At 44.4% G+C, this 27655-nt stretch overlaps 1 protein-coding gene and 1 long non-coding RNA gene across 3 annotated transcripts in view; one reads left to right on the top strand and one right to left on the bottom strand.

Moving 5' to 3' along the window:
• The first annotated feature begins 2199 nt into the window (after nt 1-2199).
• DISP1 (dispatched RND transporter family member 1) overlaps nt 2200-27655 on the top strand; it is an 85334-nt gene continuing 59878 nt past the window's right edge. Inside the window, exon 1 of one of the 2 annotated variants that reach the window (XM_081186354.1) lies at nt 2200-2488. In XM_081186354.1, coding sequence (XP_081042480.1) covers nt 2321-2488 — 168 coding nt within the window. In that variant the 5' untranslated portion in view covers nt 2200-2320. The remainder of the gene's footprint in view (nt 2489-27655) is intronic. The other variant, XM_081186355.1, reaches the window with a different exon arrangement.
• Nucleotides 16932-22642, bottom strand: LOC308583120. The gene is made up of 3 exons (XR_014006063.1): nt 21967-22642; nt 21011-21088; nt 16932-17916 (listed from the first exon to the last, which is right to left on the bottom strand). It is a non-coding gene; the product is annotated as an uncharacterized lncRNA (long non-coding RNA).

Genomic DNA, 27655 nt, shown 5'->3' with positions numbered 1-27655 from the left:
CCCAGCTATATTCTTTCCTTGAGCATTTCACCTTTCCAGCATTTATGTAACGGATGAAAATTAGGGCTTAAATCCTTAATTAAATTAACCAGTAAGGCTAATCAATGAAAAAAACCCCACCTTTTGTTAATGTGACCCCAATAAACTGGGAAGCAGACATTAAAAAACAAGCGCTTATATAAACTGCAGAGCACTACATTAAACAAAGGCATTATTCCTTCACACAGAGAAACATGTCTTTATTTAAGATAACCTTTGCTTCTTAAGGCAAAGTCAGGACAGGGCAGCAGGCTGATCTGGATGGAGGCTTACAACCTGTCTTGGACTTGGTTGCACTTCCCTCAAAGGACCAAGATAGCAGCCTGGGGATTCTCCTGGATTTGGCAATGTCTATGGAAGTGCAGATAGCAGAAGTTACTAAGAGTGCTTTTTACCGGCATCTCCTTCCCCGTAAAGGCCCTTCCACAAATATGCTTCAGGAGTCTTGGGGATGCTTCAGAATGAAGGAGGCTGAAGGGGAAATTGACAAAATTTGACCCTTATTCCCCTATCCCTTTCTACGAGCAGGATCACATCCTAGCATGACAGATATGTGAAATGTCTATCTAATCCAAATGGCAGTGCTACTTTATTATTCTTCCACAGCCATGTGAATCCACCTTTTCATGGAACTTCTTTCAGACTCCAACTGGATGATAAGACTTAGGAGAAATTCATTTGCAGTAACATCCAGCATACTGCCTATGGTCAACTTGTGTGTGTGTTTCCTCAGCCTCTTTCAAATCTACCATTTCCTTCCTACTTTCCTTCCTTCCATATTCTACTTTGTCATCCCCCCACTCATTATTTTTTGCCTTTGCTGTGCATCATCATCATTCACTTTCTTCCCAGGTGACACAAAGCAAACAAGATATAAACTCTAGTCTAGAACAAATTATAGCAAACCACCAATAAAAAATTAAACAACACATCTATACCAATAAAAGGCAGGACTTGCAGATCCTGCCGCACAAGAGAGGCAACAAGTACTTTAAGCAATTCAAATCAGGCAAAACTGCATGTAATAAGGAATTTCTTTTGTTGTTGTTTAGTCGTGTCCGACCCTTCGTGACCCCATGGAACAGCACACCAGGCACTTCTGTCTTCCACTGCCTCCCGCAGTTTGGTCAAACTCATGCTGGTAGTTTCGAGAACTCTGTCCAACCATCTTGTCCTCTATTGTCCCCTTCTCCTTGTGCCCTCCATCTTTCCCAACATCAGGGTCTTTTCCAGGAGTCTTCTCTTCTCATGTGGTGGCCAAAGTACTGGAGCCTCAGCTTCACGATTTGTCCTTCCAGTGGGCACTCAGGGCTGATTTCCTTCAGAATGGATAGGCTTGATCTTCTTGCAGTCCATGGGACTCTCAAGAGTCTCCTCCAGCACCATAATTCAAAAGCATCAATTCTTCGGTGATCAGCCTTCTTTATGGTCCAGCTCTCACTTCCATACATCACTACTGTACTGGGAAAACCATAGCTTTTGCCTGGTGCTTAAAATGGAAAAAGTTGGCAACAGCAGGGAGCCTCCCTGAGGAGAGCGTTCCACAAGTGAGGAGCCACCACAGAAAAGACCCCTTCTTTGTTTACATCTTCTGGATGGAAACCCAGGGAGAGGGCAGCCAGAAAAGGGATTCAGGTGGTGATTGCAGGGTCCAGGGTTGGTTCATATGGGCAGAGGCGCTGGAAGTTTACAAGAAGGGCGAGAGCTCCCTGCGTTGTTATTCATAAGACACCATCAGCGTGCATAGCGCTTTACAGACTACAAAAGGAGCAGATCCCTGCCCTGAGGGGCTTCCAATCTAAAATTCAACACAAGGGCGACGACAGGAGAAAGAGAAATGGAGGCAAGGCTTAGATGCCTATCCCACCCCAAGAATCCGGCATTCATTCAAACCACATTCAAACCATGCATTTCAAGTATATAATCTAACCGTCCCAAGCTGCATTTCGCAATTCGATCTAGGTTTTTATGAGACCCTGAGTCAAAAAATGGTAGTATATCCCTCCCCTCCTCAAAGGGGTAAACGTATTAGAAAGGAGCAAGGGCACGCGCACCACCCGCCAAGCTTTTCCACCTTTCCCTGCTCCTGGAAAACCCGCTGCCCTATACCAGCCGCGGCTGCAGCGAGCCTAGACCGCGTCGGGGTGGCGCCACGCTCAAGATGGCGGGGTCGCCTGCGCGCCACGCTCAAGATGGGCGGCTGCTCCCCTCCCCTCTCCCTCTCTCCCTGGCCCAGACCTCTTCCCGACAGTGATTTCCGGAGCGAGAGGGATTCCGTCCCATGGTAACAGGGCCACGGCGGGGGACGCCAGAGGGGCTGCTCACTTCCTGCCCCGCAGAGAGACGCGGCGCGGAGAGAAAGGGAGAGGACGAGGAGGAGGAGGACGAGCTCCACACGCGCCCCCTCAGCAGCAAGCCGGGCAGGGACCGCCCCCTCGCAGGGACCCAGGTAGGAACTGGTCCTGCGCTCCGCGGGGTGGGGGACGGGCAGGGGGCTTCTGCCCCGGGGATTTGCACAGGTAGCCAGCGCCTCGGTTGCAGAGGAGGCCCAGCCTTGTCTGGGCGGACTGGGGAGGTGAGCGCGCGACTGCGGGGGGAGCAGCGAGGACCCGCTGGGGAAAGGAGGAGGAGGAGGGGGCCCCGCTGCTCGTGAAGCCGCGCTTGGCCCAGCAAACTGGGGGACGAACGAAGGGCTTGCATCTCTGCAAGCCTGGCTCTACGGTTGGCTGCAGTACCCTTCCTCCTAAATAATGCTAAAAGTGAAGAGTTGCGATTTTTTACTTACAGCCGCCTCCCTCTTGAAGAGCTTAAGCATCTTCTCTCTCGGGTCTCAGTGACAACTCTCGTATGCAGTTGTTTGCAAAGTGTGTAGAATTTCCCTGTCTCTTACCCGCCTCACAAACCCCTTTCCAGTGGTGCATAAAGTCCAGCATACCCAAAATGAGCTTCACATCCGACTCTTTGTTAGTACTGTATCCATCTTCTGGAACGGAGGAGGATTTCCTTAGGTAGACTGTTGCTTTCCTCAGATTTCGCCCCAAATTTAGGTTTCATCACCAGAAGGGCTTTGTTTTCCTGCACTCTTCACATGCAAACATGCCCTTTGTATGTGTGGTTCTGCATATTTTGGGGAGGAATCTTGACTCATTTTCCCGCAGGCTTAGTCAAGGTAGTGATGTTGATTTAGCTATCACACTTGATCACTTTCTGGTTGGGGCTGATGGGAATTGTAGTCCACAACATCTGGAAGGCACTACTCTGGCTACTCCTGTATGATGTGCTCCCTTTTTGAATTCTGAATTGCACAACAAAGAGCATTGGAGGTGACGTGGGGAATTTCAGGGATCTTTTATTCAGCTAAATATGTGAAAAGAGCTAGGAAGGCAACACAATCTGTGCTGTTCTCCATCTGTGTATGGGGACTTTCATATAGCTCAGTTGTAAAGCACACATACCTTGCACAGAAAAGGTCCCAGGTTCTCTCCCTTGCATCTGTAGGAAGGATTGGAAAAGGCCACTGTCTTGAGAGCCTGCAGAGATGTTGCCAGTCATCATAGAGCTAAATGGACCAATGGTCTCAGCATAAGGCCACTTCCTATGTTGCTGGTTGAGGACTGGACTCTGGGGATCGGAATTGCTGAAAAGGTGCTTTGTGATCTCCACAAATAGAGCTGTCTGGTCATGTTATTATTAGAAACATCATCTGACAGAACCCTGTTCTACTTCACAGGGAGATGGGAATGTTCCACTGATGGCTCATTCTTTGATTCGAATAAGACTCCTTTAATTATTTATTTTCTGTGATGCAGGATATTTATTCTTGCATGTTTGAATTGGGTATTAAGAGGATGCTTAGACACACATACAGTATCTTTCTAAAGGGTCTTCTACAGATAAAAGATACATGTTGACTGAAGGTCAAGCATGGAAGGTGGAATTTGAAGAAAAGGACCACATGGTTTGTCTAGTCCAAGGATAGTCAATATGGTGCCCTCCAGTTCTAGTTAGACTTCGGTTTCCATCATTATGACTGTTGGCCATTTTAACCTAGGGTCGCCTGCCTGCCCTAAAATTGGATCCAATTCCAAAGCCATCTCTGACACTTAAGTCAGAGACAATAGGGAATTTCACCGCCTTTGGGGGTTAATTGAAATTATAGTTGAATGCATTATCCTATAAAGTTTCTGTATGCTGGGTCAGACCATTCATCCATTTAGTTAAGTATTGTTTACTTCGCCTAGCAGCAGACTCAAGGTCTCATATATTTCCCAGTCCTGGCATCTGAGAGCCTTTAATTGGAGGTGTCTGAGAGTGTACATGGGACCTTCTGTGCTGGTTCAGTGAGCCGCAGTCCCAATAATCCTTTGGTTAATTATCTGGTGTACAAGAATCTGCTACATCAGAATATTTACATTCCTGTGCTAAGCACATATTCAAAGCAAAGAAAGCTCTTTTAACTTTAGCCATAACATTTATAAAACGACTGCTGCTTGTCTTGGATTGTTCAGAATTAATAAAGGCTCTGGTCGTTTTATTACTCTGTAGTAGAAACAGAGCCTACGGATATTATTCCACTTATTTATTTTTTACCTCGGATGGGGCAGAATTTAGTTTGGGTTTGCAACAGGGACTGCATTTTTAAAGTACAGTGGTACCTCGGGTTACATACACTTCAGGTTACATACACTTCTAACCCAGAAATGGTACCTCAGGTTAAGAACTTTGCTTCAGGATGAGAACAGAAATCGTGCAGCAGCGGCGCAGTGGCAGCAGGAAGCCCCATTAGCTAAAGTGGTGCTTCAGGTTAAGAACAGTTTCAGGTTAAGTACGGACCTCCGGAATGAATTCAGTACTTAACCTGAGGTACCACTGTACTGGAAGCTAAGGCTTATGTTCATCTTCTCTCTTCCAAATACATCAAGGCTTGACAGTATTTCTTTTATCATTGAGGTGAGTTAGAACATGTCATTTTCCACTGTTTGTGTGTAGTTTTTTGTTTTTTTAAAAATAAACACATTGACAACATTTGGTTTCCCCCTTAATTTCCCCTTTCAGTCCCCACCCACCGTAAAAGAACTCAGACATAGCCCATTGATAGAAATGAATACAAGAGAAATACAGTGGTGCCTCGCAAGACGAAAAGAATCCGTTCTGTGATTCTCTTCGTCTAGCGGTTTTTTCATCTTGCGAAGCAAGCCTATTGACGGATTAGCGCTATTAGCGGCTTTTAGCGGCTTATCGGCTTATCAGATCAGCTGATAAGCGGCTTAGAAAGGGGGGGGGAGGAAAAAACCCCCGCAGGAACTCACAAGACATTCTCGTCTTGCAAAGCAAGCCCATAGGAGATTCGTTTTGCGAAGCACCTCCAAAACGGAAAACTCTTTCGTCTAGCGAGTTTTCCGTCTTGCGAGGCATTCGTCTTGCGGGGCACCACTGTAAATAAAGGTCACTTAATTACATGAATAAAACATTGTTCCACATGTCAGAAGAACCTTGGCTGGTCTTCCCTTAAACGGAGGTGAACCTAGAGTTGCAACCCTTTGCATACTTACCGTACTTGGGAGTAAGTCCCACTGAACATAAGAGGGATTTAGGTCTGAGTAAACTTGTATAGGATTTCATTACATGTATGTCAACAGCGTAGTAGGACCATCATAAAAATGTTGTAAGGTGAACCTTTTTACATATCGGTGCTCCTCAGCAAACCTACAATCATATGAATTTCCGGAGTTGATCAATTTTTAAGGTAGAGCATGCCTAAATTAGAAACAAAACAATTATTCAGTAGTAATGTAAACCTTCGCACCTCATCGGCTACCCAGCTGATTTTAGTAGTTGCTTAGGTTTCCTGTTTGGAATGGGATGTAGAATTCTGGATACTTTCCAGCACATCTGGTGGAGGAAGAGGGGAAAGAAGCAACACTTTAAACTCAGCCTTCCCCAGCCTAGTACCTTTCAGATGCTTTGAACTGCAGATCCCATCATTACTGACCATTGGTTGATGGGAGTTGTAGTCCAAAAATATTTGGAAGGCACAAGCTTGGAGAAAGATGCTCCCTGTTGTGCCTCAGGGATTTTTTGTTAGTGAAATGGAAGTGGCCTTCAGCCATATTTTGGCCTGTTACTATTTCAGATATTGGGTTATCTGTGGCAAAAGACAGAAGGTGATCATGCCAGAAAAAGTATGAACATTTCTTCTTCCCTCACACCCCCTGCTTCTGCACTGGAGATGTAGACCGTGTCAAACATTGGAACTTGGAATATGTTTTAAAGGGTTTTCCAGGAACAAAATAAAGACTTCTTACAATGCTGACTCCTAAATCTTCATATTTTACAGCAGTATGTGTCAGTTTCCCACATAAAGCATCTCTTTTCAAATGCTATGTACAGTATTCGTCTTTGAGATTAGTCACCCTCTTAAAGTTGGCTAACAGACCAGAGTTAAGGTTTTTTGTTCTTTTTCCTGGTAGCTTAAATCCTTAAGTCACAAAGTGATGGGAAACAGGTGGGGGTAGGTATTCTGGAAGGATACAGTTTGTCACTCACATGCAATGTCTAATGAGTTGTACTGAATTTTCAGCCACATTTTGGAACATTTCAGATAATTCCACTAGGTGTTAGCCAAGGGGTGTATGAATGAGCATGTGTGTGTGTGTTTGTGTGTGTGTAAGAGAGAGAGATGTCAGGTGACAACATCTTGGAATATTTCAAATCTATTGTCAAGCCCGCATAACTGGGATCATCTGAATGTTCCTTTTTTATCAACAACCACCCAAAAAGGGCTAGAATTGTAAAATCAATGGGGAAAAAGCCCAAGCACAACTAAGTTTTGAAAAAACAACAACCCCCAAACTGCTCAGTTCATAAAATTTCAATAAATATTTCTCATCTTTCTGGAATCCTCTTCAGATGTTAATGGTTTGTACACAAAACTCTATCCTGAAGATTTGTGGCAGCTTAACTGTTTTAAAAGCATTAAAAAGCCTAATCAGTGAAAATAAAACCTACTATTAAAACTCTTCCACCATACCAGACACCAAAAGCCAGACTAATTTTTTTTAAAGCCTTAATAGCATTTCCAGAAGATGTTCACATGCCGCTTTGGAGGAATCCCTGGGGAGGGGGAAATTGAGGAGCAGAACTGATGGACAGTGACTTAATGTGCTCTTGCGCTCTTAAGTGGGTTAGTAACTTTTTGCAATATAAGTAGTATTAGAAATTCTCCCTTCTCCATTATGTGTGGGTGTTTTTAATTAATGCTGAAACCATGTGAGGCTAAGCACTTATTTGTATGTATTGTATAGTATTGAAGAAGCTTCTCTCACAACATTTTCTGAATAAAAAAATTCCTTCCAGTAGCACCTTAAAGACCAACTAAGTTAGTTCTTGGTATGAGCTTTCGTGTGCATGCACACTTCTTCAGAAGAAGTGTGCATGCACACGAAAGCTCATACCAAGAACTAACTTAGTTGGTCTTTTTCTGACTGTGACTTCTTTTCTCTTTGTGCTGACTGACTGCTGGGCTTTTTTAAAGAAGATATTTCACTCAAGTTTGTATTACTTCTCAGAACTAGTGGTTTGGAACTGTTCTGTATCTGAAATAAGTTTTGAATGTGGACCATAGTAAGCGTGTGTAGTTGAGCTGCATTTACATTTTAAATTTGCTAGTGTCTTGCCCAGTAAGGCCTTCCTAAAAGGTAAAGGACCCCTGAAAGTCCCATCGCAAACAACTCTGGGGTTGCGGCGCTTATCTCGCTTTACTGGCCGAGGGAGCCGACGTTTGTCCACAGACAGTTTTTCCAGGTCATGTGGCCAGCATGACTAAGTCGCTTCTGGCAAAACCAGAGCAACGCACTGAAACGCTGTTTACCCTCCCGCCAGAGCGGTACCTATTTTTCTACTTGCACTTTGATGTGCTTTCAAACTGCTGGGTGGGCAGGAACAAGGACCGAGCAATGGGAGCTCACCCTGTCACGGGGATTCGAACCGCCAACCTTTCGATCAGCAAGCCCTAAGCCCAGTGGTTTAGACCACAGCGCCACCCACATCCCAAGACCTTCCTACACAGACACATTTTTAAATAAATTACTTTCATCAGATGAAGGCTTATTTAAAATGTTGTGTCTGAAAAACCTATGACTGTTGTTATGAAATCCTTTAAAGGTAAAGGTAAAGGGACCCCTGACCATTAGGTCCAGTCGTGGCCGACTCTGGGGTTGCGGCGCTCATCTCGCTTTATTGGCCGAGGGAGCCGGCGTACAGCTTCCGGGTCATGTGGCCAGCATGACTAAGCCGCTTCTGGCGAACCAGAGCAGCACACGGAAACACCGTTTACCTTCCTGCTGTAGCAGTACCTATTTATCTACTTGCAGTTTGACGTGCTTTCGAACTGCTAGGTGGGCAGGAGCAGGGACCGAGCAATGGGAGCTCACCCTGTCACGGGGATTCGAACCGCCAACCTTCTGATCGGCAAGTCCTAGGCTCTGTGGTTTAACCCACAGCACCACCTACGTCCCTTATGAAATCCTTTAAATCAACGTAATTTCTTCACTATAGTACAGAATTTTCCCCCCTCTGAAAATGTGTTGCAAACATTCAGTATTTCTCTATAAGCTAAGGTTGAACCTTGACAAGATGGAGTTGCTGCAGACTGGAGTTCCCGGGTTTAGGAATTGGGTTCACAGATTGTTTGGTGTGAGGTTGCACTCTCTCTAAAGCAGGAATAGGGAATGTGTGGCCCTCCAGATGCTGTTGGACTACACCTTTCATCACCCCTGACCATAGGCCATTTTGGCTGGGGCTGATGGGAACTGTCATGCTCTGTGTTCCTGGACAGAGATAGCTTAGTCACATGCCCTAGTAGCTTCCCAGCTTGCCCACTGTAAGATGCTCTCTGCGGAGATGCCCTTGAAGGTGGTTTGGAGGCTGCAGCTTGAGCAAAATGCTGTGTAGGTACTGACATATTCAGTGACATACACAATTTGGAAACATTTGCACTGGCTACCTGTTCATCACTGAGTCCAATTCAAGGTGTTAACTTTAATGTTAAGCTCTGGACTGTTGGGGCCAGTTAGCTGAAAGACTGCCTCTCCTGATATTGTGAGTTGGGATCTGCTGAGAAGACCCTGTTGGTTGTGCTATCATTATACTTGGTGGGAACCTGGAACAGGGTCTTCTTGATTGTGGCACCCTGGTTCTGAAACACTCTTCTTCCCTGCTCTCCCTCTCCCAATAACAGGCAGACTCCTACATTGGGTGGAATCTGACAGGGTAAGGCATTTCTGTTTCACGCTGACTTTGAACATAATTAGTAATTTAGGATTGAATTGTTATTAGATAAAGGATTGAATTCTGATTGAATTCTGTACTTCTAATTTTAACTAAGATTCTGTTTTTGTGTAATTTGGCTTTGTGTTATGTGTGTATTTGTACAAATTATAACATGTCTTGTGACCACGGGGTGAAGGATGGGATATACATTGCTTTAAATAAAAGAAATATAGAAAACTGTTTGAACATTGTGAAAATGTTAAGTTGTACAGTAAGCCCGCAACTTACACACCTAAAGCCAAAATAGTGTATAGTCAAAACACATTGGGTTCAATGGCGGGTGGGATTGCCAAAGTAATTTTCCCCAAAACCTCATCCTCTTTCCGGCCCCTTTTTATTTATATTTTATTTTTTGCTGAATGTGCACAAGTTGTGCAAGTTGTGAGCTTACTGCATTGCATTGCACATTCTAGTTACAAATCCACAATTTTAAAACCGTAACCACTTAAAATGGTAAAATATTTGCACCTTGAGAAACAGGAGAAGTGAATTCTTCTGTTCCTTTTTAAGTTAGGTGTATTTAGTCCTAGAGTAAACTTACTTTAAAATTCAAGGCTCTGTTGGGGGGCTAAAAAAATAAAAAGGATTAACTGTGGGAACAATTCACACACCTCCGGTTTAGCTGGAATGCTAAAGAATGATACTTCTCACATTACAGTTGTGCTTCAGGGTTAATGGCTGATTTAAAGGTGTGAACTAAGAATGCTTCATTGGAAACCTTTTATTTCTCAACCATAAATTACTGTTCACTGCATGGGTGTGTGTCTTTAAGTCTGAACAAAGAAAATGCTTACTAGTCTATTCATACAAAGTTGCTAGTTAAGACTTTGCCATAGGCTGCAAAATTGCTTGGTAGATATCCCTTTCTTCTGGCAAAAGATGCTCCTAACTGGCCAACATTGTCTCAGAACTCACTACTGTCTCTGAATTAAAATACAGCACTTCTTAATCCTTGTTTGTTTACTGTGTGCCGTTCCCCACATCAAAAAGGCCATTTAAACTTCTATTCGAAAATCTTGCCATTTCTTGGGTCTCCTTCACCACTATCATTTATATCCTGCAGTGTATTGATTGATGGGTTAGGTTAATCAATTTTTAAAGAGTGCCCCATATTAATTTGGTAGTGGATTTTTAAGAAATTCTGTGACTCTCAGGACTGAACTGTGTGTTCCTTCTACTCTTGTGGCGAAACAGCATAATCAATTATAGATGGGAGAGAGGAAACAATTATGTTGGGACATTCAGGGTTTTTTAGGGTTTATTTTTTGGGAAAGTGGCCTAAAAATAATACCATACAAATTTGTCTATCTAGGTTATACAGTGGACGCTCGGGTTGCAAACGTGATCCGTGCGGGATACACGTTCGCAACCTGCAGCGTTCACAACCCACAGCAGCACATCTGTGCATGCGCAAGCTGTAATTCGGCTCTTCTGCGCATGCGCAAGGCACGATTTAGTGCTGCTGTGCATGCACAACCCCCGAAACAAGGAAGTAACTCATTCTGGTACTTCCGGGTTTCAGCGGGTCTGTAACCTGAAAAAATGCATCCTGAAGCGTCTGTAACCCGAGGTATGACTGTATGTGCGTGAGCTTGCTCCAGTGAGGGATTATTCTAGGTTCCTTTTTTGCTAACAATACTAGCATTATAAGAGGGTTGGGTTGTTGTTTTGTTAAAAGGTGAGATGAGGTGATTGAGTGATGGGTGGGTCTGCTCACCTGTCAAAACGAAGCACAAGGTGGGGCAGCCCAGCAGCCAGCCAGCCAGATCTTTTACCCCACACCACATTTAGTGGGCTTTATATGGAACTTGGGTGGTTTTGTGGTCTAAAACCACTGGGCCTAGGGCTTGCTGATTGGAAGGTTGGCGGTTCGAATCCCCGCGACAGGGTGAGCTCCCGTTGCTCGGTCCCAGCTCCTGCCAACCTAGCAGTTTGAAAGCACGTCAAAGTGCAAGTAGATAAATAGGTACTGCTCCAGCGGGAAGGTAAATGGCATTTCCATGCGCTGCTCTGGTTCTCCAGAAGCAGCTTAGTCATGTTGGCCACATGACCCAGAAATACTGTCTGTGGACAAACATTGGCTCCCTCGGCCAGAAAAGCGAGATGATGAGCCCAGAGTCGTTCGCTACTGGACTTAACTGTCAGGGGTCTTTTACCTTTACCTTTTATGTGTGACTTCAGATAACTGCATATTTAATCAAGAATTGTGGTATTAGCAAACAACATAGCAACAGCCCATTTTTTCATGATATGGTGTGGTATAATGTTCTCATAATTTGTAGCTTCTTTCTGAGGAAATGAGAAGAAAAAGAGAGTAAATACACACACACACCCCATCGTCAGCAGTTTTGTTTATTTGGAAGTATATATGTTCAGATAAGTGTACATCTAGGATTGCAGCTTAGGAGATGGAAGGGGTGAATTAATATCTGCACATCTAAAACTCAGCATCACCATAGTATTTTAATGAATAGCTATGTGAGCTTTGCTTGAGGCTGCCAGGAATTTTAAAATTCCTATTGTTGTAGTTTAATTGCAGGAGTAAAGATTTAGCTAGATTACGCAACACTTTAATTACATAAGAAGATAAGCTGTCCCAAAGTTTGTTGTTATCGTAAACAATAGTCCTCTGAAATTTTACTATTGGTAACTAAAAGATGTCTGTAAAAAAACCTGAATTCTGTTGCAGTTGAATGTAATGTCTCATTGACAGTTTTATGTAGATGCTTAGAGCTTGGCACTACTTGGAAGTAAGCCTTCCCAAGTTCGGGCGGGGGGGAGGGTTGCTTGCTAGTAAATATCCCTAAGATTGCAGCTTTACAGTTTTTGGAACCAGCCCCTCATGAAGTAGACTGCTATGTCTGAGAAACTTGTTCCTGCTTGCTTTCTAATGTGTCACATTGGCTTCAGACATGCCTGCACATCATGCATGCTTCTTTGTCCAAAAGGGTTCTTAAAATATAGGTTTTCACTTTGGCATACATTCACATCTGAATATTGTTTTGCCTCTAGTGCTTTTTATGGCTTGAAAGCTGCCCCCCCCCCCAGCTGGCTTCAAGCACTGCTTAAAAAATGTCTGTGATTTATTTATGGCCTTCTAGAAAGTGACTAGCAAGATGTAAAGAAAACTATTTTGGATCAGTTCTGAAGAAAACACATGTGGTGCTCGCTTTTCCCTTTCCCTTTTCTGCAGTGTTCACCCTTACCCCAGTCTTCTTTATTTCAGTTTTGTGTTGGCTCTGGATGGAGGTGGTGGCTTCTTATCTAAAGTCATACCTGTTTACATGTACTCCAGACCAGAGCTACAGGCTTTATTTCTTCAGTGGTTAACTGTGGGATGGTGTCTTAGCCTCTTTACCAGTACCAGCTAAAAGGCAATCATAAAATATCCCCAATTGAATTTTTAATTTTCTCAAATATTTTGAAATTTCATCAATACTTAATAAGGTACTTGTATTCTGCTGCTTTTTACCCATTTGAAAACCAGTGCTTGCTGTTGTTCAGTAGTACACTATGCCTACATATATTGCTTTAATGTACAGGAAGAAAATCAGAACAATCTATCTACTCAGAGGTGAAGTCAAATCTGCACAAATTACTTTTATGGATGCATATATTTCAAGCAGCAGATGAAACTTGCTTCAGTCATCGTAGCGTTGCTTATCTCCGAAACCTCAGACAAGAAGTGGTTAATTGTGAAACGCTGTATAAACTGATAAAAGCATTGCTGTGGAAGAGCATGTGTAAAATTATAAATCACCCTTCACAACCAATGTTGGCCATAGCTCTGAAAGACACTTAGGCTGGAAACACATCAGAATTGGATAAAACCCGTAATGTGTTTCTTCATCACCTTAGATCATGAGCCAAATACGTATTGCTCCATATCTTCAACAGCTGCCTGGAATGCTGTGCCAATCCTAAAACGCTGTGGAAGGCAGAATTTTATTGCAGGAACTAAACCTGGCAAAACCGTTTTGCGTGAGTTTTTCAGTGACATGTCCTATGGTTAATCTATTTCAGCCTTGAGATTCCAAGTGAACTTTAGAGCAAGTTATTTGGCTAGCTAAAGATTTTTATTGATTTCCTCCCCTGCCGAGCCATTGTGCTATATATTATACTATTCTGCCGGGGTTCCTGAGTTTAAATTTGCCAGTTTGAGCATATCTTGTCACTCTTGAAAGATCTGCAATGCGCCAAATTGTTCCTGGACACATTTCAAAGTTCTGATGTTAAAACCCCAAATCATTTGAGACCTGGTTATTTGAAGGACTGCTGTTTCCCAAATGAATATGTGATGGGTTTTAAAAAAAATTTTTAGAGAGAAGAGGTACGTCTCTAGGTACCTGAGAGAAAACATGTGCTTCCCAGCAACTGATATTGAGAAGTATGCAGCCTCGGTTACTGGAAGTACTGTACAGTGGTACCTTGGGTTACATACGCTTCAGGTTACATACGCTTCAGGTTACAGACTCTGCTAACCCAGAAATAGTACCTCCGGTTAAGAACTTTGCTTCAGGATGAGAACAGAAATCTTGCGGCTGTGGCGCAGCAGCAGCAGGAGGCCCCATTAGCTAAAGTGGTGTTTCAGGTTAAGAACAGTTTCGGGTTAAGAACGGACCTCTGGAACGAATTAAGTATGTAACCAGAGGTACCACTGTAGTACATAACCAGTGAAGGCATCTTCATTCGTAGCATCATGTCTGTGAAATGCCTTCCTTAGACAAGAGGGGAGTGCACTTAACATTGACTAAGGTAACAGTGACTGTACCTACTTACTTAAGAGTAAACCCCACTGAACCCAATGTGACTTATTTTTGAGTAGAATGATGTATAGGATTTTACTGTTCGGCACAGAGTTAAAACTTACTTTCATCAATGTGTGATTACTTCAGGATTTGCTATCTTAACAGCTCTGCTTCCTTACTGTTTCTGACTAAATGGTTTAATTTTGTTTGAGTTTCACTGGTTATACTGCTGTTTTTTATTTTTCTCTCTATGGCACATTTCAATTTTGTTATAGGCCGCTTTGTAGATCTTTTGATGTGGAAACATGGGATACAAATCTTGAAATAAAAGATTCCTCACGTACAGTGGTGCCTCGCAAGACGAAATTAATTCGTTCCGCAAGTCTCTTCGTCTTGCGGTTTTTTCGTCTTGCGATGCACGGTTTCCCATAGGAATGCATTGAAAATCAATTAATGCGTTCCTAGGGAAACCGCCTTCAGACCAGGTCCGGGGACAGTCTGTCCCCGGACCTCTTCTGAAGGCTGGGGGGGGGGACAAGGGCTTTTCTTCCCACCCCCAGCATTTTAAAAAACCCTGGGACAGCGGAGGACTGCTCCGCTGTCCGGGGCGATCTTAAAATGCTGGCGGGCGGCATTTTAAAATCGCCCCGGACAGCGGAGGACTTCTCCGCTGTCCGGGGCGATTTAAAAGCCCCTGGGAAGGCAGGCAGGGGGGACAAAGACTTTCGCCCCCTGCCCGCCTTCAGAAGGTGTTCCCGCCCCCCGCCCCACTTCGGAACAGCTTTCCGAAGTGGGGCGGCTGGGGCAGGTGTCCCCGCCCCCCCGCCCCACTTCGGAACAGCTTTCCGAAGTGGGGCGGCTGGGGCAGGTGTCCCCACCCCCGCCCCACTTCGGAACAGCTTTCTGAAGTGGGGCGGCTGGGGCAGGTGTCCCTGCCCCCCCGCCCCACTTCGGAACAGCTTTCCGAAGTGGGGCGGCTGGGGCAGGTGTCCCCGCCCCCCCGCCCCACTTCGGAACAGCTTTCCGAAGTGGGGCGGCTGGGGCAGGTGTCCCCACCCCCCGCCCCACTTCGGAACAGCTTTCCGAAGTGGGGCGGCTGGGGCAGGTGTCCCCGCCCCACTTCGGAACAGCTTTCCGAAGTGGGGCGGCTGGGGCAGGTGTCCCCGCCCCCCCTCCCCACTTCGGAACAGCTTTCCGAAGTGGGGCGGCTGGGGCAGGTGTCCCCGCCCCCCCTCCCCACTTCGGAACAGCTTTCCGAAGTGGGGCGGCTGGGGCAGGTGTCCCCGCCCCCCCTCCCCACTTCGGAACAGCTTTCCGAAGTGGGGCGGCTGGGGCTGGTGTCCCCGCCCCCCCGCCCCACTTCGGAACAGCTTTCCGAAGTGGGGCGGCTGGGGCAGGTGTCCCCACCCCCCGCCCCACTTCGGAACAGCTTTCCGAAGTGGGGCGGCTGGGGCTGGTGTCCCCGCCCCCCCGCCCCACTTCGGAACAGCTTTCCGAAGTGGGGCGGCTGGGGCAGGTGTCCCCACCCCCCGCCCCACTTCGGAACAGCTTTCCGAAGTGGGGCGGCTGGGGCAGGTGTCCCCGCCCCACTTCGGAACAGCTTTCCGAAGTGGGGCGGCTGGGGCAGGTGTCCCCGCCCCCCCTCCCCACTTCGGAACAGCTTTCTGAAGTGGGGCGGCTGGGGCAGGTGTCCCCGCCCCCCCTCCCCACTTCGGAACAGCTTTCCGAAGTGGGGCGGCTGGGGCAGGTGTCCCCGCCCCCCCTCCCCACTTCGGAACAGCTTTCCGAAGTGGGGCGGCTGGGGCAGGTGTCCCCGCCCCCCCTCCCCACTTCGGAACAGCTTTCCGAAGTGGGGCGGCTGGGGCGGGTGTCCCCGCCCCCCCTCCCCACTTCGGAACAGCTTTCCGAAGTGGGGCGGCTGGGGCCGGTGTCCCCGCCCCCCCTCCCCACTTCGGAACAGCTTTCTGAAGTGGGGCGGCTGGGGCAGGTGTCCCCGCCCCCCCTCCCCACTTCGGAACAGCTTTCCGAAGTGGGGCGGCTGGGGCAGGTGTCCCCGCCCCCCCTCCCCACTTCGGAACAGCTTTCCGAAGTGGGGCGGCTGGGGCAGGTGTCCCCGCCCCCCCTCCCCACTTCGGAACAGCTTTCCGAAGTGGGGCGGCTGGGGCAGGTGTCCCCGCCCCCCCTCCCCACTTCGGAACAGCTTTCCGAAGTGGGGCGGCTGGGGCCGGTGTCCCCGCCCCCCTCCCCACTTCGGAACAGCTTTCCGAAGTGGGGCGGCTGGGGCAGGTGTCCCCGCCCCCCTCCCCACTTCAGAACAGCTTTCCAAAGTGGGGCGGCTGGGGCAGGTGTCCCCGCCCCCCCTTCGGAACAGCGTTTTAAAATGCTGGGGGTCGGCAGCGCTTCGCTCCCGACCCCCAGCATTTTAAAATCTCCCCGGGACAGAGACTTCTCTGCTGTCCCTTGGAGATTTTAAAATGCTGGGGGTCGGCAGCGAACGCTTCGCTCCCGCCCGCCAGCATTTTAAGATCGCCCGGGGCAGGCGGGGGGGGGAGGCAGGCGGGGGGGAGCAAAGACTTTTGCCCCCCGCCGGCCTTCAGAAGAGGTCCTCTTCTGAAGGCCGGCTGTGGGCGAAAGTCTTTGCTCCCGACCGCCAGCATTTCCCTATGGGCTTTCGTCTTGCGAAGCAAGCCCATAGGGAAATTCGTCTTGCGAAGCGCCTCCAAAACAGAAAACCCTTTCGTCTTGCGGGTTTTCCGTCTTGCGAGGCATTCGTCTTGCGGGGTACCACTGTATCTTCCTTAGAACAAGACTTTTGAAATGTCCAGTCACATGTACTTTGATTTTATTGTTCTCAACAGCTGTTGCTGACTTTTTAAAGACAAGTGGAACACACTCAAAACATTTTAAAATTAAACATCTTAAAACCGGAATTAATAAAGTTGTCTCAGCATGATGAGGAGTGTTTTCTCTAGGATGTTAATAGACTGATTTGTCTATATTGTACACATATACACTGGAGTAAGACCCAGTGAACTCAGTGGGTTTCGCCTCGGATGATACATGTATATAGGATTGCACTGTGAATCTTCTTGCAGTGGGCAACTTGCAGTTTTGAAATACATATACAATTCAGTAAATCTTATATTCAAATACTGTGTGTCTGAAGCAATTTCAGCCAGGAACTTAAACATCAAATATTTCTCCCTGTGTTAAACTTGGTCGATAATGACTCGTATCTGTGCATAGTGTAGTGCTGGCTCTATGTGTTCATCTGAGCAAATGGAAGTTTATTCAAACCTTTCCCTTTTAAGTGAAATCCCTGGTGCATTACATGAGCTAAAACAAATTCAGACATTTGGTTTTCATTAGCTTTGTAACTGAAACAAAAACATATTTAATCCCAGAGTATTTTGAAGTTAATGTGCAACTTTGCTGGGAAGGTATTTAAACCGTGGTATCAGTTGCAAGTCGGCCACATGCCAATGTCTCAAAACTGTCACTGAGCAAGATGTTAAATTACTTTTAACGTGCACAAGATTACATTTGTGTGATGTAGTGGTATGAAGAGATTTGGGCGAGGTGCAAGGGAGGCTTGAGAACAAAAGCAACTGGTGAAAAAAGCAACTGATAATGAAATGCAAAATCAACCCTTGCAGTTGTTTCTGCAGTGATGGCTTTCTTGTGGCCATTGTGCAATTTTGTCAGCGACAGGCAGGAGTCTGAAGGGTGGGCAGAGGAGGCAGGGGGCAGGAGGATGACCCAGAGGAAGGAGACAGTGATTGGTGGGGTTCGGTACTACCTGTGAGGCAGGGGGAGAGGGAGGAGCTGGGCAGACAGAGACAGAAGAAAAGCAGGCAGAGAGAGAGCTGCAGGAAGGTGCAGAGGTGGAAGAGACATTTTCAGAGAGAGAGTTGGAGCCTTAGAACCTCCTCCCTCCCCTCCCCATGGTCTCCAAGGTCAAGGAGGGGCTTAAAGCGGCGTCAGGAGCAGGTGGAGATGCCTCACAGGTGAAGTTGCTCGTGCACACCACATCAGAAGAGAGGGTTTAAATCAGTGATGGTCAAACTTGGCCCTCCAGCTGTTTTTGGGACTACAGTTCCCATCATCCCTGACCACTGGTCCTGTTAGCTAGGGATGGTGGGAATTGTAGTCCCAAAACAGCTGGAGGGCCAAGTTTTTGCCATCACTAGTTTAAATGGTCTGGTGCGCTGTTGCTCCAACTGCTGGGATGGAGCACAGGTCAGAGGAAGGAGATGTCCAGCTAGCTATTTAGCAAGAGATACTTGCACTTAGGAGCTGATGTATTCAAGTGCTTTGCCAATAAGGAACTAAACGTCCAGTTGCATGTCCTCCTTGCGGATGTGCTCAGGAAATATTTGTCCTTGCTATTCTACGTGGGAGTATTTAGTTTGAAATGAAAGGAACTAGGACTGTCGTCTCACTAAGGAAATCTTAGCTGGATAAAAAGTTTTAATTAAATCTGCAAGAATTGGCAAATGAATTAAAAACAAGGGAAAATATACCTTATTTGTGGGGGGGGAGGGTTTTTTGTTATGGCGATGGATATGTGTGTTATAGCAGGCAATCTCTTAGAAGAGGCCTCCTGTATAAGTGTCAGGGGGAGGGAAAGATCATGCATTTTCCAAGATGGTGCCCACCTCCTGCAATTTTCATAAATACCTGTGTTAAAAAATTATTTTTTCTTTTGAAAAAATCTGGGAAACGTTTCTTAAAATTCCAAAAAAAGGACCTTGACAATCAATCCAGCCCAGCCCTGAAGGCCTACAAAGAACCATTGTGGACAAAGTTTGTGGAACATAAACAGGAAAAGAGGGCATAATGGAGAAGTGATGAGGATGAGAGATCCCAGGACAGGATGCGACATATGACCAAAGAAATGGAAAAATGTATCGACAGGACTACACAATGTGCTGATATAGGATGTTTGGATTGAAGGAGCATGCTATTATGGGCAATTATCATGTAAAATACTATTTATTGTTACTCATTTATATACTGCTTATATGCCAAAATAGTTTCTAAGAGCTTATAGAGCCTGCCAGCTATTCATCTGAGAACTGCTCTCAGTGTAAATTATGACATCATTATCATAATTATTGAATCGTAGAATGTTAGAGCTGAATGGGACCCTGCGAATCATCTCACCCAATCCCCTGGAATGGAGGATTATACATTTGTCCCATACGGGGATCAAACCTGCAACCTCGGCATTATTATGAATGTTTTCTACCCAGTTTCTTATTTTGCTTAAGGGATAGTATATGTTACTGATAGAAAAGTATAGAGTGACTGCACAGTGTGTTTTTTGTTGTTCTTTAGTCGTGTCCGACTCTTCGTGATCCCATGGACCAGAGCACGCCAGGCACTCCTGTCTTCCACTGCCTCCCGCAGTTTGGTCAAACTCATGTTAGTAGTTTCGAGAACTCTGTCCAACCATCTCGTCCTTTGTCGTCTCCTTCTCCTTGTGCCCTCAATCTTTCCCAACATCAGGGTCTTTTCCAGGGAGCCCTCTCTTCTCATGAGGTGGCCAAAGTAACTGATTTTTCAGGTACTATCCTAATTGAATTATTCATATTTCCTTACCCTGATTATTTATTTATTTATTTTATTTATTGAATACATTTATAAATGGCTTAATACCAGGACAGTCTAAGCAGTTTACAAAAAGAATTTTGTGTGTGTGTGTGTGTGTGTGTGTGTGTGTGTATACAAACAATGAAACTAAAATACTGCAATACAAGATAAAACAGTAAAATCTCCCCTCCTGCCCAAAGGCAAGAAACACAGCACATTTCGAAAACATCTTAAGAGTCAGCGACCCCTTTGCTTTGTTGCAAAAGTTTCAAATTCTTCTTTTCATATCACATAAGTTATTTTGGTGTCACATGAACTGCTGTGTAAGTGGATGCTTGCAGAATTGGTCTTTTATGCCTTGGAGGGAATAGTTTAGCCTGATTTTTAAAGGAGGAGGAGGAAGAGGAGAAGGAGGAGAAGAAGAATGATGATTTTAACATGGACCTGTCATATATATTGTATAGTATCCATTGCTGTCACTTTGCTGATGGAAGGTGTGAGCAGAACAGAGAAGGATGCAATTTTTAGTGACTGCACCCCACCAGTCCCTGAACTTTCCTAAATTTGCTCTGGAGGCTTGTGGAGCCCAGAGCAGATTTGGGGGGTGCAGGGTGCTTCAGAGGAGAGAGAAAATCTCCCTCCTCTTTCACCTGACTGATGCCTTCTATCAGCAAAGGGCAACAGCATCAGATACCCCCTGTTCTTTATAGCAGCTCATTGGCTATCTTGACTTGAAGAAGAGTTATCTCTGGGGGGGGGGGTGTATTTCTTTAACATTCAGGAAAAGGGCCAGGATCCTTTCAAAACTGTTCATAGATTTAAGGTTAGGTTTGGAAAGTTCATGGTGAACATACCAGTTTGATGTTTAAAAGTACAATATATGTCAAAATGTCTTCAAATAATTGGGCCTTAATGGCAAAGTTCTGACCGTAACTGCCGGGCAGAAACAGCCATCTGTTCTCCATGTCGTTTCATTATTTTCATGCATGCTTGAACCATCCTTTGATTTCCACTTGCTTACTCCGTTTCCTTTGAACTGTAATGTGCTTAATAATTTTTAGGAATGTGAAAGCCTGAAGAATTTAAAAGATGTATATTGGTGTCTCTTTAAGGTAGCAAATTGGAACTGACAACCTTTAAAAGGTTGTAATATTAACTTGAAGCTTTTTCTTTTTCTTTAAGAAGTCAGATTAAGGATGCTCAAGATGGAAATAATCCAGTTTTGCTTCTAATGCAAGTTTGCCAGCTAAAATAGGGCAAATGTGCTTCCAAAGCTAATTTAGAAGTGGTCAGAGTACGTTTGCCAAAGAGCTGCCTATTAAAATCTTCACACTGTCAGGTCCCTCAGGCTCTGCTTCTGATACTGTTCTCTTTTACTGCAGGAAAGACTTCTGATGTCAATGCACCATTCCTCTTTTTTGGGGGGGGGGTGTCATTTGATAGTTCAGTACATTGCAGATCTTTGATTTATTCAGATATATTTCTGAATTTCTTGTGGCTCTTTCTGTTATGCAACTTATTCACACTTCCTTTTGAAAATCGAAACTCCAGTTTTGGAGAGGGGTGGTACAAAAGCGTTTTATTATAACTCACCCTAAGAAAGAAAGAATGTCAAAAATTATACGTATCTGAACTGCAATATTAGATTTTGTGTGTGTTTACTACATTTTAACAAATAGATTGTGGGAAGAGCCAGCAAAGTTCAGTATATAGTTGTAATGGCTTCTACCATACTTTTCCCGGTAAACGTAATATTCTGTTTCATTTAGGAGATTTTCTGTTGCTTCAGCACAATCATGATCTATGTTTCCTTGATGTACCTCCAGTGTGCCCATCCAGTGCTAATTAAAATGTATTCTTTATTACCTCAGCAGTGCTGAGCCAATGGATTTCATTAGGGAACCATTAAGAAAACACCTCTTACCTTTTCTTCTACAACAGAAAACTTACTCATCCAGTCCAGTTTTTTAGAAAACAGAACAGCAGAACAGAACAACACTACTCCATTGTGGGCTTGGATGTTGCCTTACTTTAGAGCAGGGTTTTCAAACTTGGGTTCCCAGCTGTTTTTGGACTACAACTCCCCACATCCGTAGCTGACGTCATGGATGATGGGAATTGTAATGCAAAAAACAGCTGGAGACCCAAGTTTGGGAAACCCTGCTTTAGGGTAGGAAACTTCCAGCCTGTGGGCCTGTTCTGGCCTGTCAAGAGGTCCAGTTGGCACATGCCATTTTCCCCAAACCTTGCCCACCTGTCAACCAGGTGATGCTTGCAGTATGCAGGCTTCAGCTGTTGTGGAATGGAGAAAGAAGTGATTTGCCAGCACGTTGCTCAGAGCTTCTTAAAGTGCTGAGCATAAGGCTAGCAATGCCCCATGAGCTATGGTATCCAAGGTATTTTATTTTGATGTCTCCAGACAAAGCAGAGGTGTCATAAAGCTATCATAAAAAGCTGAGAGAATATTTCAGTCCTGGATGAGAATGGAGCCGTGAAAACATATTTGCAAAGGGCAAGGAATAAATGTTTAAGATTTATCAATATACATAACATTGCAGCTGATGGAGGGTTAATTACCAAATACCATTATCTCCAAAAGCACACAAAATTAGGCAACCAAGGAAAAGTCAAAGTAAAAAGTTTCATAGAGTCTGAAGAGAGTGACTCTAACATACTGTCCAGTAGCACCTTAGAGACCAACTAAGTTTGTTCTGGGTGTAAGCTTATATATAGTGGGAGGGTGGGACTACTGTAGGACTAATTGCAGTCATTAACAGTTGTCAACAGGTTTACCATACCCATTGAGTTAATCACTCATCCCCTACTACCCTTCTGAGAAAAACCGCACCCCTCCCTCCCACTATATATAAGGGTCTGGTGACTTCTTTTTCAGTGTATCTGAAGAAGTGTGCATGCACACGAAAGCTTATACCCAGAACAAAGTTAGTTGGTCTCTAAGGTGCTACTGGAAAATGTTTTTTTTTATTTTTTATTTGTTTAGACTGCGTCAGACCAACACGGCTACCTACCTGAATGTAAATCTACAGACGGCAATATGAGGGAATTGTAAAGGTGGTGTATTTTCCTTTTTCTTATTGCTGATTCTGTTTGGTGCAATAAATACTTTCTGGTCCACTTTGGGCTACTATATGGTAGTTTGAACACTGCATCAGGCAGAATGGAAAATAATCAGCTATATGGAGACCACATTATACTCGCATGGTTTAAACCACAGCACAGTAAGACGGAATGCTCATAGTGGGTCAAATCCTTTTGCAAGCATCTATAGTCTTGTGACTAAATCCAAATAGATGGTATTTTTCTTGAAACTGGATTCCCTTTCCATGTCTCTATAGAAGGAAGTGGTTTAGCCAAAGAACACATTTAAGGACACAGAATTTAATTCTGCTGTAGTCGAATATTCAGTTTTGATAAGAAATAATCTTTTGGACTAGGGATATTGTGTACATTTTGAATTCAAATAAAGTTTCCAAGAGCCTGTTAGTGTTATTTTTTATCTGAAAAGATTAAAGTAGGCTGTTATTGCCTTCTGTCTCAACTCTCCTATTAGCCGGCAGAATTATTTCTGCTTCACTGTTCCAGATTGTTAAGCTGTTGCAGAGAAAGTTATGGGCATACGGCTAGAAATTTCTGATAACCTCATGGCTTAGTCCAATTGAGCCTATTAAAACTATGCATAATCCACCGTTGGGGGGGGGGGAGCAGTGGAGTTTCTTTGCTCTTACACTCCATATATTTTTACAACCAGGAGTTGTTATTGTTGTAATAGCGCTTGAAATGCATTTTTTAAAAATCCGAGGTAAGTAAGTTTTGTTTTTTCATTTAATTGGAGTGCATTGTATATACAGTGGAACCTTGGTTGTCGATCACTTCAGAAGTCAAACGTTTCGGCTTCTGAACGCTGACAACCTAGAAGTGGATGCTTCTGTTTTCAAATGCGCCTCGGAAGTTGAACGGCTTCCGAGGAGCGTTTCTCCATTTTCTCAATTGATTTTGCCGACTGGCAATTGATCCTCGGTTGACAAACGTTTCGAAAGTCGAACGGTCTTCCAGCATTGATTACGTTTGGCAACCGAGGTTCCACTATAGCACATGTGGAGGAACTTCTGGGAGAAATTTGCTGTGCGTGCAATGAATTGTTTCCCATGAATCAACTAGTTGCCTCTGCTTAAATAGCTGGTCTTTGGGGTGGTACCGGGCCATGAATGGGAAGGATGAAATATTTCTGATATGAATTAAGACCTGTTGGCCATGAGCCCCAGAAGAGCCTCCTATATCTGTAGGGCCAGAACCTGAACCCTTCTGGACAACATCCTCTGAGTCTGAGATGCCAAATAAATGCCTTCCCAGGACCTCACCAGTGCAGCTGTGCAAGGAATGCACCAGCCAGGAGACCAGGGAATGGAGTGCCTGTGTTCAACCCATCAGCACTGCTCTTTAAGAGGACCTTGCCTGTCCACCAGCCAGAAGACTAAGGGAATGGAGTGCCCGACTCCAGTTCAGGAGGCTGGCTCTTTGAGAATCTACATCTGGTCACAAGGGAATGGAGCATGAGAGAGAGGTAGTCTTGAGAGCAGGAGCTTAAAAAGGTTTGGTCTGCTCTCAATCTTCATTGGATCAAGTTGCTCACTCGGACCTAGCTGCAGTCTTGCAACACCCTGATCAGCTTTGCATCTAGCCTTCGCTTGTCATGCCTGGCCACCGTGGTGTTAGACCCATAATCTTTCTTTATGACCATCCTCTTTAACTTTAGCCATATTTCGATTTTGGATCAGTGGTTCTCAGACTAAGTGGGCTCCCTGAGTAGAGCATGCCTGGCGGGAAGGGGTGGGTGGGAGACACATTCCATCTAGAGCAGTGATGGCCAAACTTGGCCCTCCAACTGTTTTGGGACTACAGTTCCCATCATCCCTGACCACTGGTCCTGTTAGCTAGGGATGATGGGCGTTGTAGTCCCAAAACAGCTGGCAGGCCAAGTTTGGCCATCACTGATCTGGAGGGTAGACTCAGCAGTGGGCAGAACTGAGACACTTTCTTCCAAGTAGCAGGCGTCGTGTTGCAGCAATCTAGACTGCTTTGCAAACCATGGACACTATAGGGAGGGCATCCAGAGCTGGGGAGGAGAAATGAAAGGCCCATTATACAATTGAAACTCAGCACAGCATTGGAAACAACCCTAAGAAAGGAGATAGTAGAAAACCCACCTCTTAACAAGGATTCAAGTCCAGGAATCATGAAGAATGATGCATACATAATGCCATAATAATGTCAGTTCCAGATATTTTAGATAAATGAAACTCAATTTTACAGTTGTTATATATTCAAATAGTGCATTGAACATTGGCAAGTTCTTCTATAAACCAGATATACCCAGCAAACAAGATGGTCCAATATGATCAAATCAGCAACAGCCTAACAGTATGTGAAACCATCACATTATGGATTACTTATCTAGGGCCTACTTTTGAATACAGTGGTACCTCGGGTTAAGTACTTAATTCGTTCCAGAGGTCCGTACTTAACCTGAAACTGTTCTTAACCTGAAGCACCACTTTAGCTAATGGAGCCTCCTGCTGCTGCCGCGCCACCTGAGCACAATTTCTGTTCTCATCCTGAAGCAAAGTTCTTAACCTTAAGCACTATTTCTGGGTTAGCGGAGTCTGTAACCTGAAGTGTATGTAACCTGAGGTACCACTGTACATGGGATACCTAAGGGAGTTTTCTCCAGTGCAACTTAGATGTGTTTGTTACTTGCCAAAACCATCTTCCATATAACTCTGATAGTAGTGATGATAAATTATAGACACTGAGTTAAAGTGATCCTTGACCATCTTAGCCAAAAGCAAACAGTGCTTGGTAGATATGGATTGTATTTTCATAAGATTGCAATTTTATATTGTAAATGTATTTCAGTGTGCTGCTTTAATTCACAATGTTTGCCTCAGATCTGCGAGCTGCTGAAGCACTAAGTTTGAAGTTCTGACAAGCAGATCTTGTCTTCAGGTAGATCAAACGTTTCGTGAAAGGCTGAATCAGTCTTCACTTCCAGTAAGAAATGTTGGCTATTTATTATGTCATAAAGACACAGTAAAATGCATCTTAGATTTTTGTGTTTCTTTGTTTAGAGTATTTTTGTTTAAACCCCATTTTTAATTTTCTTCATCAAGTTAACAGCTGGGTTAACCGTTGCATCAAACAGATTGATGTGTGCTAGTAAAATAGAGGTTCAGTTAATGTTTCCCTTTCATCAATTTCCATTGTAAAATGCAGCAGCTGGAGAACTTTGAAGAACCACAATAGTATGTACACGTAGCTACTTGACTTTAAAGCAGTGTTTATTTTTTGAGGTAGTAATTTTTTCCGAATGCTTTGAAGTTCTGGTCATCATCTCTAGAGATGGCTTTGTAAAAAGATTACACGAGAGTTTATTCTTTAACGGGATTAAATCACTGTTTTTGTTTTTACCAGCTATTACTATGCTACAGACTGTGTGGGGCAGGGCAGGTGTAGGATTTTATCATGTTCGACTATATTCCTGTGTGGATATTTACTTTCTTGACATAGCTGTATTATGATAATGAACAGGGTGATAAGAGATTTCCTGTTTTGGCAGATTCATAATCACAGAACATGGCAAACGTGATTTTGTGTGTGTGGTGTTACACCAGTCTCTTTCAACAGCAGTATGCATACATGTACACAACTTAAAATGTCCACATATGTGGAGCTGGAACCCCTGATTGGTCCAGGCTTCCGAGGAGGATGCACACAGGTCTTTATAAATGTTTTGCGCTTGACTATGATAGCCATACTCTGCTTATGGCCTTTCCACCAGTTGATGTAGAAGTTAACTTTTATTTATATTTCCCTGGATCTTTGTTGGGGTATGTTCTTACACTTTTGGGCAGCTGCACCTACACCTTAAAACTGATCTGCTCATTTAGTGTTAGTTATATCTAACCTCTTTGCAATATATGTTTAGGGAAGTTTTTAATGTTTGATGATGTTGCTTTTTTATTATTATTGTTATTGGTGTTGTGTTGGGAGCCACCCAGAGTGGCCGGGGAAACCCAGCAAGATGGGCAGGGTATAATTAAATTATTATTATTATTATTATTATTATTATTATTATTATTATTATTATTATTATTATTATTATTAATGTCTTCTTGAGCCTTTTCTACCTGTTTTAAGATGGAGGTAGGAAAAAATAATGTTGCAGTTGGCCCTTCTCTAGGAAAGACTTTTCCATAAATGTTGAGTAAGAATGTATTATTCTCTTTTGCACAAAAATCACATGTTATAACTGGTGTGGCTCCATACTTCAGGTGATAATTGTGCTCCTCACTTAAAAACACGACACATGTAAAGTGTGAAGGATATTCTAAACTTTGAGCATCCAGGTATTTGCATCACAGGGGCCGTTACTGAATCAGGACTATGCGGAGATGTGCGCATGGATCTGAATAAATTTTAGACAGTGACTTTGGAAATTAATGCATGTATATACAGCAGCTTTGGTCTTTTGGCAGTCATTAAGTGGTTAGTCTGAAACTAATTAAGCCCCATGAAGGATTTATGGCATACCTTGTCATCTCCCTTAAATATGTTTTTCACATTGTTGTAACATCTTCTAAATGGAATTTTAATGCATGCTTTAAACTTGATACTGATCAGCCAGTACAAACTATCTTGAATTTTGGGCGGGAAAGCCCTAGGCACAAATCCTGCAGCAAGGTCCTCCAGGGTGAGGAGCTTCACATCTAGTGGAAAGGAAGCCCTGTAACCAAGAACCCACCACTCCCCCCCCCTTATGGGGGGAGGGAACCATGTTTAAAACTGCTAAGTAGAGATAGCTATCAACCTGTCCCCTCCCTCTCCCTGCCCTGCTTCCTCCAATTGGGGTTCCCACAGGTGATCAC

Source organism: Podarcis bocagei (assembly GCF_964188305.1).
Source record: "Podarcis bocagei genome assembly, chromosome: 3".
Taxonomy (NCBI): Eukaryota; Metazoa; Chordata; class Lepidosauria; order Squamata; family Lacertidae; genus Podarcis; species Podarcis bocagei.
This window is presented reverse-complemented; position numbering and strand designations above follow the sequence as displayed.